Genomic DNA, 17,834 nt, shown 5'->3' with positions numbered 1-17,834 from the left:
TGCATTCCTTTTTTTCTTTTTTTTTTTTTGTACTTTAGCTGTAACGTTTGCTGAGAGGGAAAAAATGTACAGTGGTAATCTTAAAAAGTATAGCTTTCTTTAATCAAAAAATGTGTACAGTGACATGGAAAATACACTTGTGTGTAAAATGCATATATATTATTTTCCAGTGAGAAGTGAGTATTTCTATATGGTTCTATATGGTTCTGTAACTGCTGTGGAAATCTGTTGCCAAATCTGTGGCTAAAAAGCAGAGTTTGGAACTTTACACTGTCCAATTCTATTACCAGTGCTTAGAAGCTCCATATTGTACCAGAGATGGGCACAAAGAATTAAGTAGTGAGATCTGTACTCTTTGAATCCTTGTAGGGAGCAGAATTTGAGGGACTTGAGGAAGGCAATGTGTACCTCTTGCACTCAGATTCTGATTTTTGCAGAAACCACTTGTGAATCCAGAATTGGAATTTCCGAACATTCTGTACAGTCCCATACTAAAGCATACAAGTCACTGAGGGTTGGTGTGCTTGAATAACCCACTTAAATACTTAATCAACCGGTGTTTTTAAGCTAACTATAAGTTATTAAGAGTGTTTTTTAAATGCATGCTGAAATACGTTTTAGAAAACGGAAGGAACTCCTTAAAACTGTGACAAAGCTTTCAAGAAATAATCTGGCTAATCATATATGATAGCAGATTCTGTATGCCAGGCATTAAGGTACCATAGGTGGTTCCCTATCCAGCTTGGTTCCTCTTCTATTAGACCACGGATAAGGGTAAGACAATGTTGATGCTACACATTCTTCACTTAGGGAATTTACTGTGCACAGGTTTACCAAGGATCTAGAATAATACAAAAACAATCCAGGGCAGATTGGCTGGTTTGAAAACTTGCTATTTCACAAATCTCTCATATAAAAGTAGTCTTAATGAAGTTTGTATGTGGTCCAAATGTTCTGCCAGTGGTATAAAAAGAAAAAGAGAATATGCGAGTGTCTTCTGTAATCACTTGTGATGCCTTTTCAGTGAAAAAGCTTTGGTTTTAATGTGAATCTTCAAAGGTTAGACGCCACATTAAACAGGAGCAAAGAGTTTCTGATAACTTCAGTAATTTTGCATCTCTGAAGTATGGATGCTTAAAATTGACACTTAAAATGGACACTTAAAATTGATGTGCCTAACCTGGAAATACAGTCTACCCTTGTCATTATTTATTGGAACTCTCTTGGAATTATAGAATATTTTTTGTCAATTGAAATCATCGTGTTGCCAGATTTCTCTAGCATGCATATTGTGGTTCAGGTAAAACATAACCACTTTACGCCCAGGGTTCATGGCCTGTTATGCAAAAAGTTAGAGTAAGTACCCTATTATGTCTAGTTTTAATCAATGAATCTCTGAATCAGGCAACTGCCCCTTGTAGTACAGTTGACAACTTTTTACATTTGCTTGTTTATTCCTCTTGGTAAATAGATGCCTCTTACTTTGAAGAGAAGCAGGTGGAATAATCTTGCTTTTATTTCCTGATGTGTGCTGTTGGCTGAGCACATAGCAGCACCTGTGCTAGTAAAGATGTATTTAATTGTGGTCAGCATCTAAAAAATATAACCCTTCCTGTTCAGACCTGGTAATCAGAATGGCCTCAAATATTCTGGAGATGCTGGGATGTTCTGTATCAAAGCACCGAAACGAAAGAGGCAGCTTGACAGCTTGGAAAAAATGTAATATTAAAATGTTGCTCCAACTTAGTAATTTTTAAGAAACTGAAATTCTTAATTGACTTCAGTCAAGTTGAAGACATGTTCACTAACAGATAAATCTCCAGACTGTTCTCATGGGCTTCAGCTATCCACAGTGTTACTTTCTGTAAAAGGGATTTCTGATGGTTGGAAACTGCGTAGATGTGACACAGTATTTTAGAACCATTACATTGATGATGTATCAGTTGAACTGTTAATTATTTCTTGAAGAGGTCACTCCTTAGAGTATTCCCCCAGCTCTTTTTCCTTATGCCTTTAATGTTTGTTTTGTTTTCTTTTTCCTCTTTGAAGCTTATTCTCAGCCAGTGGATAACCATATCACTCCATCTGCCTACTTGGGACAGTCCTTACCCCCAGCATCACCAGGGAGATATTCACCAATTCCCAAGGGAATGCTTGGAGATGATGAGATTACCAGGTAATGAATAACCAAAGCTACATGGCAAATCAGGTTAACCAGGAAGGCTCATAAGATATTCTTGTGGGCAAAATACAGATACATACAGCATTTTATTTCAATAAATAAAAGTAAAACGTTGGTTAACACTTGTAAGCATTCATATGAGAAAAGAAGATCCATTTACATATAATATATATACACACACAGATATACACATGATTTATCTGTCCAGGAATTGTATTAAAATCAGAACACCATCATGCTCCATGACTTGACTGAGATGACTATATGTTATGATGATGCATATATGCATGTTATGACCGTATTAGAGGTTACTTATTATATTAAAGCTAACAATATTTTTTGTTTTGTTCCCTTCACCCCTTGTCCTCCCCCCAGTTTGTTTTGATGGATTAGTGAATCCAGAAAGTCTAGAGAGCTCTTAATCCTTTTCCATTAACATACTCTTCATTCCCTCACTGATTCAGTAGATTGCATTAATCTTTTTTTCATCATTGCTGATAAAGGGAAGCTCTTCTAATTCTATTACCCTTCTGTTTGGCAAGCTAAAGAATGCTATGCTGCATTTTCAGTATCTTGTTGCTGAATTCTTTGTCACACCATCTGAAATGCATAATGTCACCTCAGTTTCTGAGAAAGGTTCTATGCAGGATTGAAACATGTGTGGTATAATAAGTTGAAGAAAGAATTTTAGTGTATTGAAAGGTTGGAGAGTCTTAGATATATCTTTGTAACTTAAGGTGTGGTGGACGTAGAAGCAAAAGTGATTATGGCCTGCTGAGAGTCTTGCTGAACTCAGGGTTTTATAGCTTTCCTTTAAAACTACCATAGAGGAAGGTTTTTAGATTACTTCTGAAACTTGAGGACTATTCAGAGAAGTTTTTAGGTGATTTTTTAAAAATTACCTTCCCATCTTCCACTCCATTCATTCCAGAGAGAGATTTAGGCATTCTGAGTAATACTTTAAAATATATTATTTATTTAAGCTTTCTAACTGCAGAACTTTTGTTAATGTATTAGTGAGATCTAGAGCAATATACCTAGGTTTTCACAATGTCATTTATTTGTAATAAAGTCTCTGAAAGATGAATGTAATAGTTGACGGGATGAAATTTAGAAATTGACACTAAGAACTAGTGAAAAATTTGGGTGATTTTTCAAGATTGAATTGGATGATTTTTTTTGTTTGGGAAAAATGCAGCTTATTGGATTAGCTTATAAAATTAATAAGTTATGTCCCCAAATATTTCAGAATGTCCATTAATTGTTCTTCAGTGCTCTTTAGTGATTTTTCAAATGCAGTGCACAGTTGCTCTGCTTTAGTAGAAATATGTTGTGGTTTTTTTCTGAAATATTTTATGTTTTTCCTGTACTGGGTAAAGTAGAAAATAAGTAGATTTTTAGAAGGAGTGTTTCTGTATTAGAAGTTGACCGGCCTCAACCCGGTCAATATTTCTTCTTTCCTATCTGCATCCAAGCCAGGAGAGGATCCTAAAAAGAATCAAACAACTTGGTTTAGATATAGCTTTTTCAATTGCAGTTACTACAAATAAATTGCAAATGGTTTTGAGAATGCCACAACTTCGGATTTTATTATTTTTTTTTTTAAAGGGGTTGTGCATACTTCTTGAATGCCATTGTTATATTTTTTAGGACATTAAGGACATATTTTTCATTACTGGTGTTTCCATCAGAATTTGTTCTTTAAGTTTCAGAGAGGGAAAATAGTGCTTTATTGCTTGCTATTAATTACCATTGGGTAGAATAAGACTGTGACCTGTATTAAGGCTCTTGAATGTTGTAGAAACTGTTAAGTAATGACATCTAGTGCTTAATAGGACTGTAGCATAATGGGAATTTAGAGGATATACATACTTGTTTTCCAGTTCACCTAACAGCAAGCAGAATTGGAAGCATAGCGATAATAGAAGTTGTTATTTTAAAGTCTAAGATTTAGACAGAGGAACAGGGGTGGGGAGATGGCACAAATTACATTTTTGCCTTCAGAAATGTATGACTTTTGATACCTGAATTTTCAACACTGTTTCTCTCAGAGAATTAAGCTTTTCTAATTGCTTATTTTACTTCTACTCGTAATTAGTGTCCAAGATTTCATATATCTTTCTTTCCTTCAGGGAGCCTAGAAAAGTTGTCCTGCATCGAGGATCAACAGGTCTTGGATTCAACATTGTTGGAGGAGAAGATGGAGAAGGAATTTTCATCTCTTTCATACTTGCAGGAGGGCCAGCTGATCTCAGTGGAGAGCTTAGGAAAGGAGATCGTATCATTTCTGTAGGATTCTTTGCTTCTTTCATTTAAACAATGACAAAAGATTCCTCCCCCCTGGATATTAATGCCAGTTAATATGTTTTATTCATAAAAATATAATTAACTGAGCTAACTTTTAGACAGCAGAACAGTTGCTAATATACTTTCAAAGTCTTCCTCAATTCCTCATATGTAATCTTGTTAAAATAGCACGTTCCTGTCTCTGAGGTATTTTTATCAGTGAAAACATTAACTGTGTGTATCGAAATGGAAAGAACACAGGCTTCAGAAATAAGCCTTCTCAGGAGATTGAAACAGCTGGCAGTAGTGTCTAAAATGGGATGCTTTACTTCCTGGAGTAGCTACTAAACTCCCTGTTAGTTTTATGCAGATCTATCTCATACCCATCTGAGGCATTTTTCTGTGTTAGTGCTGTAGGTCATAAATATTTTTTGTGCTTCTTTGTGAAATTACTTAATTTATATACAGTCATTGCTTTGGGCAATGACATTTTGGCATTTTAATTTGATAGTTATTTAAGAGAAAAAAATAATTTTGGCTATGTTGTTATTAAAATGCTGTTGTTAAAGCATTCCCTTATTTTCATTTAAAACGGTGAAAAATCCATGTGGCTTAAAACGGGACACACACATTTCTGTGTCTGCTCTTCCCCTGGTTTTAAGTCCTGCTGCATTAAAGACAAGGTTTAGGCAATATCATGAGAGGGTGTGGTCTGTCACTGCATGTTAAGCATAATGGTTTGTAGTCGTGCTTGGCTAAGGAGGTCCCTGAGGCACTTTTGTAGAAAGATGAGGTGAGCCATCTCAGAAAGGAGCATTCTCTGTGTCTCCTCAAAAAGAAAGAAAAAAGCATTAAACAAGAACAAAATTGTCTTAGCAAGGACAAATGCATTAAGTGGTATACTGTCATGAATACAGTATTTCTTAACAGAATAACGTGTGTGAGGGGATTTATTGACTTTGGTTTTCAGTAAGGATCAATCATCTTTGCTTGCATTAATTAGATTGTAATGTTGGAAACAGAAAAGTCATGTGGCATGGAAATTGTGCTCTGTGATGATAAATGCCTACATTTATTTTGATGAAGAGCTTTTTTTGTATTAATTTTAGGTAAATGGAGTAGATCTAAAAGCAGCAACCCATGAACAAGCAGCAGCAGCTCTGAAGAACGCAGGCCAAGCAGTAACCATTGTAGCTCAGTACCGCCCAGAAGGTAAGGGCTGCCTTATACATTCAGAACTTGGTAGAAATATGGCACATTGTTACTTCTGTCTTTTAGAATTGTCTTCACCTTTTTTTTTAAATGCTGCTTTTATTTTCCTTAGTGGTGGGGCAATAAAAGACTGTTGCTTTGATTCATATGACCTTATTCATATAACTAAGCTGGTTATTTCTCTCTATCCAGCAATTCTTCTGCTCCTAATCAGACTGCAGGTGATGCTGATTACCCTTTCCTGTGTGTTCTGCAATAGCCAAAAAAAAATTTGCATCATCATATTTGTCCTCTTTTATTTCTACAGTGTATTTCAAATGCCTTTTTCTATTTGAGACTTTAAAAATTCAATACCTTTAGTCTGTAAACCAATTTGCTATTGTTTGTATATATTATAAAACATCTTGATGTCTTATTATGAACTGTGATGATAACTTTCTCCAGTTTTGCCAAATTTGATGCCTGATCATCAAATCTTCCTTGCAGTGATTTTTCTGCTTAACCTTTGCTTTAACAGCACTGAAAGGGGTAAGTGTTGGGGTTTATCAGGACTGGATATTGACCAGGACTACTGCCTTCCACTGAATTTTTTAGGTAGCCGATTGCAGTACACTTTTCCTCATTCTTTATTTCTTCTCATCTGTCATGTGTCTTGCATTCTGTTCTCCAAAGTCTTTGAAACATGAGGTTTCACATTCCTTTCTTCTCACCCTCCAGCCACATAAATACCATGTATCTCCATTGACTAAGGAGCTCTTAGTCATAAGGCCAACTGATATGTGTCTGCTTCATGGTCACATCCCTGTAGCCAGCTCATGCCAAATATTTCTGTTGATACACATTTGGCCTATCCTCTGCTTAGCTCCTCAGCTTTGTAACAGCTGGTTCAAATTGTTATACCTTCTTCCTGCTTGCACAGGGATCCCTCAACTTACTGAAAAATAAAACTTCTGCTTTTATTTGCCCACGAGTTGGCCTTTTGAGTCTGGCCATTTTTGATTCAAGGAGGGCATTTTTGGTCACAGTTTCTTCTGCCAAGAAGATAAGTTCAGGTGTGGCATATCCCATGCCAAAAAGTATGTTCAGACTGCATCCACAAGCAGTAGTTTTTCATTCCTCTCTTTCTTGGATTCAGGCTTTGAAAATAAAACAATTTTTTCATACTGCTCTTCATACTCTAAAAATCAGAACTATCTTTTCCTTTTAGAATAAGAGAGCTAAGCATTTTGGATGGTTCCTGCTCTTTCCCTATTGGAAATAACAGCTCATTACTCTTGTCCAAGTAGATAACTTTTTTCTTGAAGCATGTATTGAAGTGCTTGACTGACTGATGGGATTTTGAGTCATTGCACAGAGATTTGCCTAGAGCAACATATTCTGCTTCTTAAAAATTTCTCAAAAACTGTCATTTGTAGGCTTCATACCTAGAGCTGTACTCATTCCTTCACGATTACTGAAGCATTCAGAATAGTGCATGGTTCAAGTGTACTGAGAGTGCAGTTATGGAAGAGTTACAGGGCCCATTTGAGAGGATACGTGTGGCAGATGTTACTCAGATAATGGGAAGACATCTGACACATTATTCAAAGAAAGGTTTCTATTTAAAATTTTTTAAGATGATTGGTCTGCATGCCACTCTTACTGAAAAAATGCTTAAAATCTCCATTTGGAATGAAGGTGTTTGAAGCATGTTAAGGCTTACTCTGCCCTTCTGAAGTACACCAAGAAGGAAAAGTGTAACAGGGAGACTTAGATCCATTGTAGCTTGGAGCCTAAGCATGAACTGACACATGGCCAACCTACCTAAGAGTGCTCAGGTTACTCATGTCTGACTTGGTCTGACATCTCTGCCTGCCTGTTTTCTTATTCCTTGTAAAAGAGATTTTCTTAGTCCTTTTAAACTCCAGCTATCAGCTTCTTTCAGGTCTGATATGTGAGGTAAGGTTGATCAGATACTCACTGTTCATATCTTAGAGATTAGAAAAGAGAGTATTTCCTTACAATTTACTCTTTCTTTGTTATCATAGGAAGGCTGTCTAAGGTTTGACTTTCCAAATAGAAAATATCATCCATGGGATAGAGTATACTTGATACAAGTGCATATGTTCTTTGATCCAAAATTACAGTTGCAGATGTTATCTTCTCATTTGATTTGTTTACGTTGTAAAAGTTTATGTATGTGTCTGTATGTATATATCTCTACCTTTTGTTTGTACCATTCAACAACTGGTTAAGATATGTTAAAATGAAGAGGTTGTAAAATTATTGTTCATGATTGGTTTTTTCTCAAATGTCTTCTTAAAGTTGAAAAGCATCAGTTATAACTGCTTGTATTTATAAGTCCAGCAGGATTTTGTAAAAGATACTGACAGCTAGGACAGATCAAGGAGATCGTAGACATCCATCAGGGCTCATTATAACTGGGTAAATAGATTCAATATGATTGGAGCATTTGGAAGACACTTGGGACCAGCTCACATCACTCCATGTAATTGTATGTGACAGTTTTTATGTTCATAGATGTGGTGGGGAATGGTAATTTGTATTTTTACATTAGCTCTATCGGAAAGTCCTCATTTGTCTTTCTCCTCAGATTCCTGGGAAGAAGATTTTTGCAAGCAGTTGTCTTAACAGAAAAGCCTGAGTAGGCTGTATAAAAATTAATCTTTGGAAAACCCATATCATGGAAAGGGTTGAATTCTCCATATCCCTTTCTTCAAACCCAGTTAGACAACATGGTTTATCAAACACTAGTTACTGGGCTTGGGCTGAATGATACTGCTGAATGATACTGCTTTAATTGCATCTAGTCTCAAGTTAAAGAATTTCTGACTTATTTTCCTGTTCCTGAGTTACTAAATACAGTGAAAAGAATTGTAATATTTCCTAGAAATATCCTTCTGGGCATTCATTTAATTTCCAGCAATGTTGCTGGAAAGTTTGAGAGGTCCCTTACAAAGTTTTCGTACTTTGTGGAATCAAATTTCAGCATTTTACTAGTATTTACCTTTGGGACATCTAAAATTCAAATAGGGAATATGAAGGTATTCTTCTGTTCACAAAAGCCACTTGTGTGTCAGATACCACTTCTGTACTACTCTAATCTTCATCACTTCTGCTTTCCTATTGTTGAGACTTTATCTTACAATTTACCTATGAACTACTGTAAAATGTTGAGTCACCTGCTGGGTTATATGTGAATATACTTTCATGGTACATGCATGTGTGTTTATACAGAGCCTTCCTAGTTGTACACATCACTGAAATTGGGTCCTGCAGAGAAGTTGCCCATGGTAGGAGAATAACAGAAGCTGGGAAAATGGGAATTATCCTGGAGAATCATACTGTATAAGTGGTGGAAAAGCCAAGATGTTGGTCTCATTTTCCTCTTGGTTTGGAAGCTTCTCCTTATTCACTCACTAGTGAAGGGCCACCCTCCCCTCATTTTACATGAACATTTTCATTGTTTCTCCAGTCAGATTAAAAGGGCATCTGAAAGATTGTTTCTTCTGAGGATGACATTATAATGTTAACTCAAAATTCTAGGTATCTGGAAGGTTTGATTTTGCCATTCTGAAAGGGTGTAAAATTGGATGGAAGATAGTTCTGTAGAGTGAACATGTTTTGTTTCTCTAAGATCCACCTGACATACCACAAAAAATTTCGTAGTTTCAACTAGTACTGCAGTCTATCCTCATGTGACTTATTGGCTGCCTGTTATTAACAATCTACACTGATCTCAGTAATTTAGCTGATCAAGTCCATCTCTGTATATCCACTACTTGTCTGAAAGAGCAGTAAGATGTTTATGTGATCAGATTAGATCTGTGTTCTTAGGTGGATCAGTGTAAGATTAGGAGAAGGTGGGGTCAAAGCCTCATGAGAAGATTTAAAGGTATTTTTTATAGAATCTTTATAGGTAGCTAACACCTACCTATTTTTCTTTAATCTTTATTGGAAAAAAATCTATTATTATTGCAAAACATATTCAGGATTCATAGTTCAAATAGAACACCTCATAATTTGTTAGCCAGTTTTTTAGATAGGTTTTCATGTAGTTTTTGTCCTGAAGGAATGTATTACTCTACTCAAAATAAGATCAGAGTATGAAACGTTTTTTTTATATATAAAAGTTTTTTTTATTCTCTCTTTTCTTTAAAACAAATTAATCAAAAAGTAAAGGTAGGGGAAAGCTTTGTTAGAGCTTACCTTTCACTGGCCTGTATTTGTCCAATTTTTGTGTTTGTGACACTTGATTTCTGCACTGTTTTCTAGTGAAATTTAAAGCAGAATAACTAAACTCTGGGAGATGGTAGCACTTTCCTTTTTATAAGCTAAGATTATTTTCTGACCATGTGTCTTGAACTATATTGTCAATCTTCCGTTTGTAGAAGTCCAGCTGGAGTAGCAGAAAGCCAATAATGCTTTTGTAAAACTCAGTGTTCAGTATTTGTTTTGTATGAACAGGATAATCTTCCCTTGCTTTCTAGCTGAGAACATGGATTGCTTTAACCAAAGGATAAGATCAGTACATCCCAATTTCATAAAATGAAAAATTCTTTAAAAAATAATTTTCAAAATATTACCCTGTTAAGGCTACATGGTCTATAGTTTTCCAGATTTTTGTTCCTGTTTGTTTTGTACCTGATTCTACTCATTTGCAAGTAATCCAGATTACTTAATTAAAGTACCTTTAAAATTAGGCCCATTAAGATTAGAAGAAGAGTTCTGCTATATATAGTCCTGATAGATGATACAAGGGAGCTTACACATGTTTTAATCCTTTAAAACCTCAATTCTGCTCTTTAATGTAATAAATAAAATTATTTGTCTTCAAGAATGGTTCAGCCTTTTACAAGTTGTGAATGTATGGCAAACCTTCAGCAGCAGTTTTTGTGAATTTACTTCATCAGTGACTGGACCTAGTGCAAGTTTTCTGGCTCTGTGGGAGGTGTTCTTAACACAAATGCATTTTGCTAATCTCTCTTGAAATTCTCTGGTCTAGTCTTTCAAGTGATTAATCAGGTACAAGCTTATTACGCACTAGAGAGCAGGAAAGCCAACAATAGCATGTGGAATCCATTGCAGTCTCTGTCAGGTCATGTTAATATAAAAATGACAAGCATTGAAATGAAGTAATATCCTCAGAATTTATTTATGATGTTGTTATTGTAGTCCATACATTTTAATAACCTCTTTGCTAGCATACCATACTCCCCAATCTCCTCTACCAACTGAAATTTATACTACAGTATCCAACAAGAAATGATGTGCAATGGTACATGAATGATACCTATGAATTTATCAAATACCAATGCGAATAATTAAGGGATGGGAGTAGTACATGACTAGAACTCAAAATATGACTGCAGTTATCTGTAGATCGTGGTGGTCCTGCCTCATGAACTTAGAATGGAAAACAAGTGGTAGGTCAATGTGATGGAAAGCATCCTGACTTACTACTAGGCTCCATTTCTTAGTTTGTTTGAAGGCACTATGGAAAGGAAAACTGGGTATTCTGAGACTGGAGAAGGAATGCAAAACAGTAGTTATATAAAACTGTCAGTGCAAGAATCCTGCTTTGCCAGCTCCAGTGGGTCCTGCTAGAGTAGGTTTTCCACAGACAGATGGGAAGAGGGAAGCAAGGGACATTCTTTTTTTTTTTTTTAATAGAAGTGAACTTTTTCAGCTCTTCGTGGGTTCAGGATCTGAAAGAATCTCTTACTTACAGCTTCTTAGTGCTGTGCTGCCATCTGTGCACACATCCGTTTTTCCATTAGTTGCTTTTCCTTCTGTGCTATTTGCTGAATTTTCCATCCCTTGTAACATTCTTCTAACAAAAGAACATGCATTCTAGAATAAATTATTTTTTATTGTGGGTCTTTTTCCTCTTTCCCAGCCTCTAAAGAGTATTCACTATGTATCTGTGTTTTTCACTGTCATCTTGTTGCACACCAGAGTGGCAGTCCAGGAGAGTTTCACTGCTCAAGCTCCTTTTCTGAAGTTGCAGTTTCTTCTAAAGTAAACACTGATATTGAAAACTTTACTGTTTTCTAGGTATAATTATTTTAATAGCTTAGGAGCAAAGGAATCTTCCAGAATTTCCTAATCTTCTTCTCCCTTCCCCCCACCCCTTTTGTTTAATGCTGTGCAATACTTACAGATTGGAAATAGACCAGATTTATTCTAGTTTTGTGCCATCTGCTTATCCATCTTGAACTTAGACTTGAGTCCACATGTATCTATCCAATGTTCTTAACTACTGATTATGTGTAAATCGGAGTAGGCTTTGGGGTTTTTTATTTCTTTGATGATGGGGGGGTACTGTTGGATAAATGCCATTGATTAGAGCAGCAGATGCTTGCACTTTCTCAAGTTCTATTTTATGACAGTATGCCCTCCCAGCCTCTAAACATTTTGGAAACTTTGAGAAACTTTTTTGCTTTTCATGTTAGTCTTCTGTCCTATTGCCCTTTATTTGATATATAGCATTGACAGCTTTCCTAAAATTCAGAACATTAGAAGAGATCTGAAGTCCCATTCATTGCTGTTGTATATGAATCAGGTTTCAGATTCTTATTACCTTAAAGGATTCAGAGTTTGAATTGTGTGGTTTAGGTTCAGTTTTTAAATTTAATTCCAAAGGATGGAGGAGGTTCTTGTACCACCATAGTTTTTATTAAGATATTGTTTCAGATTGTCATTGTTATGATGCTTGTGGAAATTGGAAATGTAGATGGAGTTCCTATCCTACTCCACTTAGTCAGTTTTGCCCTTTCATATAACTAGCTTATGTCCTTTCTTTGTAGTTACCCTGATTGCCTTTGACAAGAGATCAGCCATATTGCATCTCAGACAAGTTCTTAATTTCCTCTTAAAAAAGACACACTGCTTTCTTGGTTATTCATTATGTCTGTTACAGCTCCAAATTTCTAGAATGCTGAAGTGGCAAAATAAAACTTCTGCAGTGCACTACAAAACTTTAAATAAGGCTTCATCACACTTAACCATATGGAATTTTATTGTGCTGTTCACTGTGATTTACAGGGAAAAATATGATCACTTTTGTCATATACTGTATATGTAATATTATGCATTCACCAGAAGAGAGAATGAAATTGTAAAGAAAGCAGTTCTCTATTTGAGAGAATTTTGTGATGATTAACTGAGTGAAATAAGTTATTTAAGCATACAGTGAAATTCTCTGAACACTGAAAACAGTGGAGGATGGGAGAGCACATGAAGGAAGGGTATCACTGTGCTTGCCTAGTTCTCATCCTTAAGTATTTGCTTCTGTAATTAAAAAAAAAAAGGCATTTTGTATGGATTGCATTTAATAAACACACATCTCAGATACAAATCTTCAGTCTTGCTACCAGCTATTGGCTCTTGAAGGTTCTAGTTGATACTCAGCTCTTCTCAATGATAGAAATAGAAATATACCTTCTCCTAGACAGATTAGCAGAGCTGACACTTTGTAATGTCAAAGTTGAACCCAGCCTGATTAGTCAATGGGGAAAGGGTGCTGATGCTTTGGGTATCAAAGTTGCTTCACTGGTGCTATCAAGAGTCCTGCTGTTATATTTTCCACCTTCAGAACTAGTTTCAGTACCACTGTATCTAATACCAAACTTTCTTTTTCTAAAACTGAAATCCTGTGTACTTTTCAGTTCCAAACCCAATGATACTGAGATTTCTATCTGTCCTGTTTCTCTCAAAACCTGCTGTGAAATGAATGTAACTTGAATATTTAGCTTGCTCTGTGTCAGAGCTTACCAGATCCCATCTGTGCAGTGTTTAAGCTTTTCCTAAATATGACAGCTCTTGGCATCCTTTCCTTTTCAACATAGAGCCGCCTCAGTCCCAGCCCATTTAGTTTCTTTTTTTGCTTTATTGGTATGGCAGAAGCTTCTATGTAGAAATTATTCTCCTTCTAACTCCTCCAGGTGTCCCTGTCACTCATACAGCACACACTTTCCAGGAATTCTGATGATAAAAACTAAATTACCTCAGAAAAGTAGAAAACCAGCCACCTGAAGATGATACACAGGATAGAGTTAAGCAGTAGCAAGGAATAGCCTCTCCTGTTAACTCTCTACATACTATATGCTGCATAGAAGGAAATCTGAGTTTTCCAAGAGGTGACACAATACTTTCTTAATGGAAATTTGTAGCCTTTTCTGGTAGCTATTTCAAAGAACTGCAGGTATTGTCAGTACTGAAAAGACTGTGGCACAAGAAAATTCTTCCTTTCATAGAGTGGGCATTAAAAAATCTGTGTGAAATGCTAGCTAGCATTCCTGTAGTATGTTTGAAATTTAGACCTTTGATCTGCCAAAACATCCAAGAAACAGGCTTAAAAGATAATTTCTCAGGTATAAATTAGTAAAATGAGGTGACTTGCCCAAGGCCATCCAGTGCAGAATGAGGAGAGCTGGGGAAGACTATTCTGCTTCTGCATCTGTGTTCTTCCCCTAAGGGATATCATATCATAGAATCATAGAATGATTTGGGTTGGAAGGGACCTTAAAAATCATCCAGTTCCAATCCCTCTGCATGGTCAGGGACACCTTCAACTAGACCAGGTTGCTCAAAGGCCCATCCAGTCTGTCCTTCAGCACTCCAGGAAGGGAGCATTCACAACCTCTTTGGGCAACCTGTGCCAGTATCTCATCACCCTCAGGGTGAAGAATTTCTTCCTCATGTCTAATCTAAATCTACCCTCATCCATTTAAAAGTTTTCTAAAAGACATTTTCTCACATTCTTCTTAGGTTACCATCCTTTAATCTTAAGTTCTTTTTGTATTGGTAATATCTATGGCAGTGTTAGAAAAAATGTATTTCTTTCTTTGTCAATATATCTCGTGAGTGTGATTTAGTGCTGGTAAGTTATTTGATCTGGACTTCATTTGCAATATGCACTTAGTTTTCCCTTGAAAACTAGGATACTATCTTAAAACTACCAGCTTTTGGTTCTGAAGTAGAAAAGTGAGGATGATTTAAGAGACAATTCTTATTGTCACAGTCTAGACAGGGTTAATTGAAGTTGCTATTGCTAGAATATCAGATTTATAGTTACCTTGATAAATGAAGTGCTATAGCAGGAACTAGTTCACATAATATTCTTCTGCAACTGATTTTTTTCTTCTTCTTCTCTGGTTACTCTGTAAGCCTTGGTGCTCCCTATCCAATGAGTGTGTGGGAAGAAAGTGCTACAGAATGTAACGAAAAATGGTTCATGATATTTAAGTGACTGGCAGTTTAGATATTTCCTCAAGATTTTTGCATTTGCCCTTTTTGTCAGTCTTGCATTTCCTGAGTAAATTCAATGCCTGGAGGGAATAAGGGTGCTGTTAGGAAGAGCAGCACATTCAGCAGCTGCTGCCTGTGCACACCCTGGCTCTCCCAGGGTTGACTTATTGTAATCTGGCATCACGTGGTCCCTGCTGAAGGTGGTGGCTGCAGAACATTTCCTTTACCTAGAAAGGTTTTACAAGTGAATCTCTTCATCCTGAAGTCCAAACTAGTCAACTGAAGGAAAAACTTACTTGTTTTGAATTCATATTTTATGCTGACAATATGTAAGTACCTCACTTCAGGAAATGTTTGTTCTGAAGAAGCTATTCTTATTTTGTTGCCTGCCTTTGTAGCTAAAATCAAATGCATTTAGTTTAGTTATATTAGTACCCAGTGCTGCTTAAGAACACAATCCGTTTTTCCAGGATTACCATTGCACATAATTCTATAGAGGGAGTTTGAATCTCTAATGCTTTTCACAAGTGTTCTTTTTTTCCCTTTCCTTTCCTAAGCTTCCATGGGAACATTGTCGTATTCAGAAAATGTTCTACATATTTACTACCTTGTAGTGCTAATTTCTTCATCTAATACAAGTCCAGTAATTTAAAATTCTCAGTATTTTTTTCAGATACTTTTCATTTCCATGTCATACTATTTAAAAAACATCATTCCCGTAGTTGCTGTGAACTATAGATTAAAACCAACATCTTTATAATGGGTATATATTTCTGCTTAATTACTTTGTCTAATTGCAGTTATTTCCATTTTTATTTCAGTTAAAATTTATAAATGTAAAACTTCACATAGGTTTTAAACACAAAATAGTGCTTAATAAATATGTTTGTATTTGACAGATTTTCTCCTCGTATTAAAAAATCTGTAGAAAATGCTTTTTCTGAGGTTTTCAGTATTTTTGTAAGTAATTTAATTACTGAAGTTCAGAGTAAATTAATTGCAATGCCTCCCTTTCTTACAGAATACAGTCGCTTTGAAGCTAAAATACATGATTTACGGGAGCAGATGATGAACAGTAGCATTAGTTCAGGATCAGGATCTTTGCGAACCAGCCAGAAAAGATCCCTATATGTCAGGTAACTGTCTTTTTTTCTAGTGTTGCTTGTGTGTTTTTCTGCTTTTTTTAGACTTAGTATTTCTGTGTAGCTGTAAACTTATGTACTAGCCCTGAGAACCCTGTGTGAACTTCGCAGAGTGATGCTGTTACTTGCTTTTTGTCCTACCTCTCAGAAAATTGCAAAATCATGCATTTGTTCTTTAGGTCAATACATGTAAAGTCTTAACAACTTGCTTATTTCAGTTTCTGGTTTTTGAACATACTCTTAATATTCACTCTTGTTTAGTCTGAGTTAAAAACTTTAGTTGTGTTCTCAACATGTTAAGAAATATTATTTCTATCTCCTGTACAATTTTGTTTTAGAGTATTTTCCACAGTAAACTAGAGAGTGAATAAATACATCACAGCAAATAAACTGAATATTCTACAGTAATTTATTAATATAGAATTAAAGGAGGCTAAAGTAAGTGGAAGTATGAAAGAGCATGAAGCAGTTGAGAAAACAGGTGGTTTCACCAGGTAATTGTGGCGAAGTGCAACTCATTAGTATGACAGCTGATTGCTGCACCCCACACGTACTGATAAGGGACAATGTATGTATAAGGGATAAAGTATGGAATGTGGCTAAAAGGTTTGCTAAAAGAATTTGATTTTTGTTTTCCCCGAATAAGCTCATCTCTGGATTGGAAAAAAAAAGACAGCAGTAGCCTCTTGGTGGGGGCCAGAACATTTTAGTAGGGCAGATAAGACTTGAGTAGTGCTGGTTCCGGAGTTAAACTTGGTTTAAAATGTTCTAGGATGTAACAGCCTTTATCTGCTAAAATCACAGGTGCAGGTGATATTTACTTTTCCCATCTGAAGCAGATGCTACTGTTTATTCATGCCTTTGCAACCTATTTCTGAAAGCTTTGAAACAAGTGTTAACAAATTACTGACACAGAGCTACTGTCTAGATTAACTGTAACATGTAGCCCTTAGGTTTTTACCTGTTGTGGTTTTGTACTTTTTCAGCCTTAAATATTTGGGAGGGTCAGGCCTAAATTTCTGAGCAAGATGCCCTTATATGCTGAGAATGAGTGCTTAATATCACAGTTAAACTTGTCTTAGAATTTCCACAGATACATATGAATATTGTGGTGACATTTTCTTCCTTTTGGTAGATTCCAAAGATATACCACTTTAGCCCTCATCATGTAACTAGGCCTAAAAAATTGTAAATGCTTTTATTTTGTCAGCTAGCTATAGCCTGATTAGGTTTTCAAGAGTTTATGATCACGTTTACATATTGGTCTGGAATTATAAGCTCCTGACAAGCATTTTGCATTAAGGTAGCTTTTATTCCACTGATGGAAATTTTTACCTGTGAATGATTCAGGTCAAGTGTTTAACTTTGCCAGCTGCAGAAAATTCAGCCTTCTCCAGATTCAGGGAGACTGATAAATCCCTTTCCAAGAAAGTTTTTTGAGACTCAGTTATCAGATTTATCAGAGTTTCTCAGATTTCAAGTCAGAAACAAAATGTAAAATGCAAAAAATTGCTCAGGAAAAGTTCTTTTCCACCCACATCTCTTAACAGAGGGTGCCGCTGGGGCTTTTGAGATCTTATCTTGTCATCACACCAAAAGATGCCAAAGACTGGTAGGCAACTTGGTATACACAGGATGGGGTCACAGCTGTTCTGTCTTGTTTCTGATGTAATTGTGATCTCAATGAAATAAGTTTTATGAATATTTTTACATATTGCTGAAGACTGAACATGGTAGTGATCCAGCTTATTCCTTATTAT

General features: G+C 36.0%; 1 protein-coding gene across 6 annotated transcripts in view; it reads left to right on the top strand.

Moving 5' to 3' along the window:
* The window catches only part of DLG1 (discs large MAGUK scaffold protein 1), a 144,863-nt gene that overhangs the window by 102,308 nt on the left and 24,721 nt on the right, over positions 1 to 17,834 (top strand). For all 6 annotated transcript variants that reach the window (XM_030455937.1, XM_030455936.1, XM_030455935.1 and 3 more), the window contains 4 exons: positions 2,050 to 2,176; positions 4,315 to 4,471; positions 5,578 to 5,680; positions 15,954 to 16,068. In XM_030455937.1, the coding sequence (XP_030311797.1) occupies positions 2,050 to 2,176; positions 4,315 to 4,471; positions 5,578 to 5,680; positions 15,954 to 16,068 (502 nt within the window). The remainder of the gene's footprint in view (positions 1 to 2,049; positions 2,177 to 4,314; positions 4,472 to 5,577; positions 5,681 to 15,953; positions 16,069 to 17,834) is intronic.

Source organism: Calypte anna, chromosome 9 (assembly GCF_003957555.1).
Source record: "Calypte anna isolate BGI_N300 chromosome 9, bCalAnn1_v1.p, whole genome shotgun sequence".
Lineage (NCBI taxonomy): Eukaryota > Metazoa > Chordata > Aves > Apodiformes > Trochilidae > Calypte > Calypte anna.
Note: the sequence above shows the minus strand (reverse complement) of the source record. Positions and strands in the feature narration are given on the sequence as shown.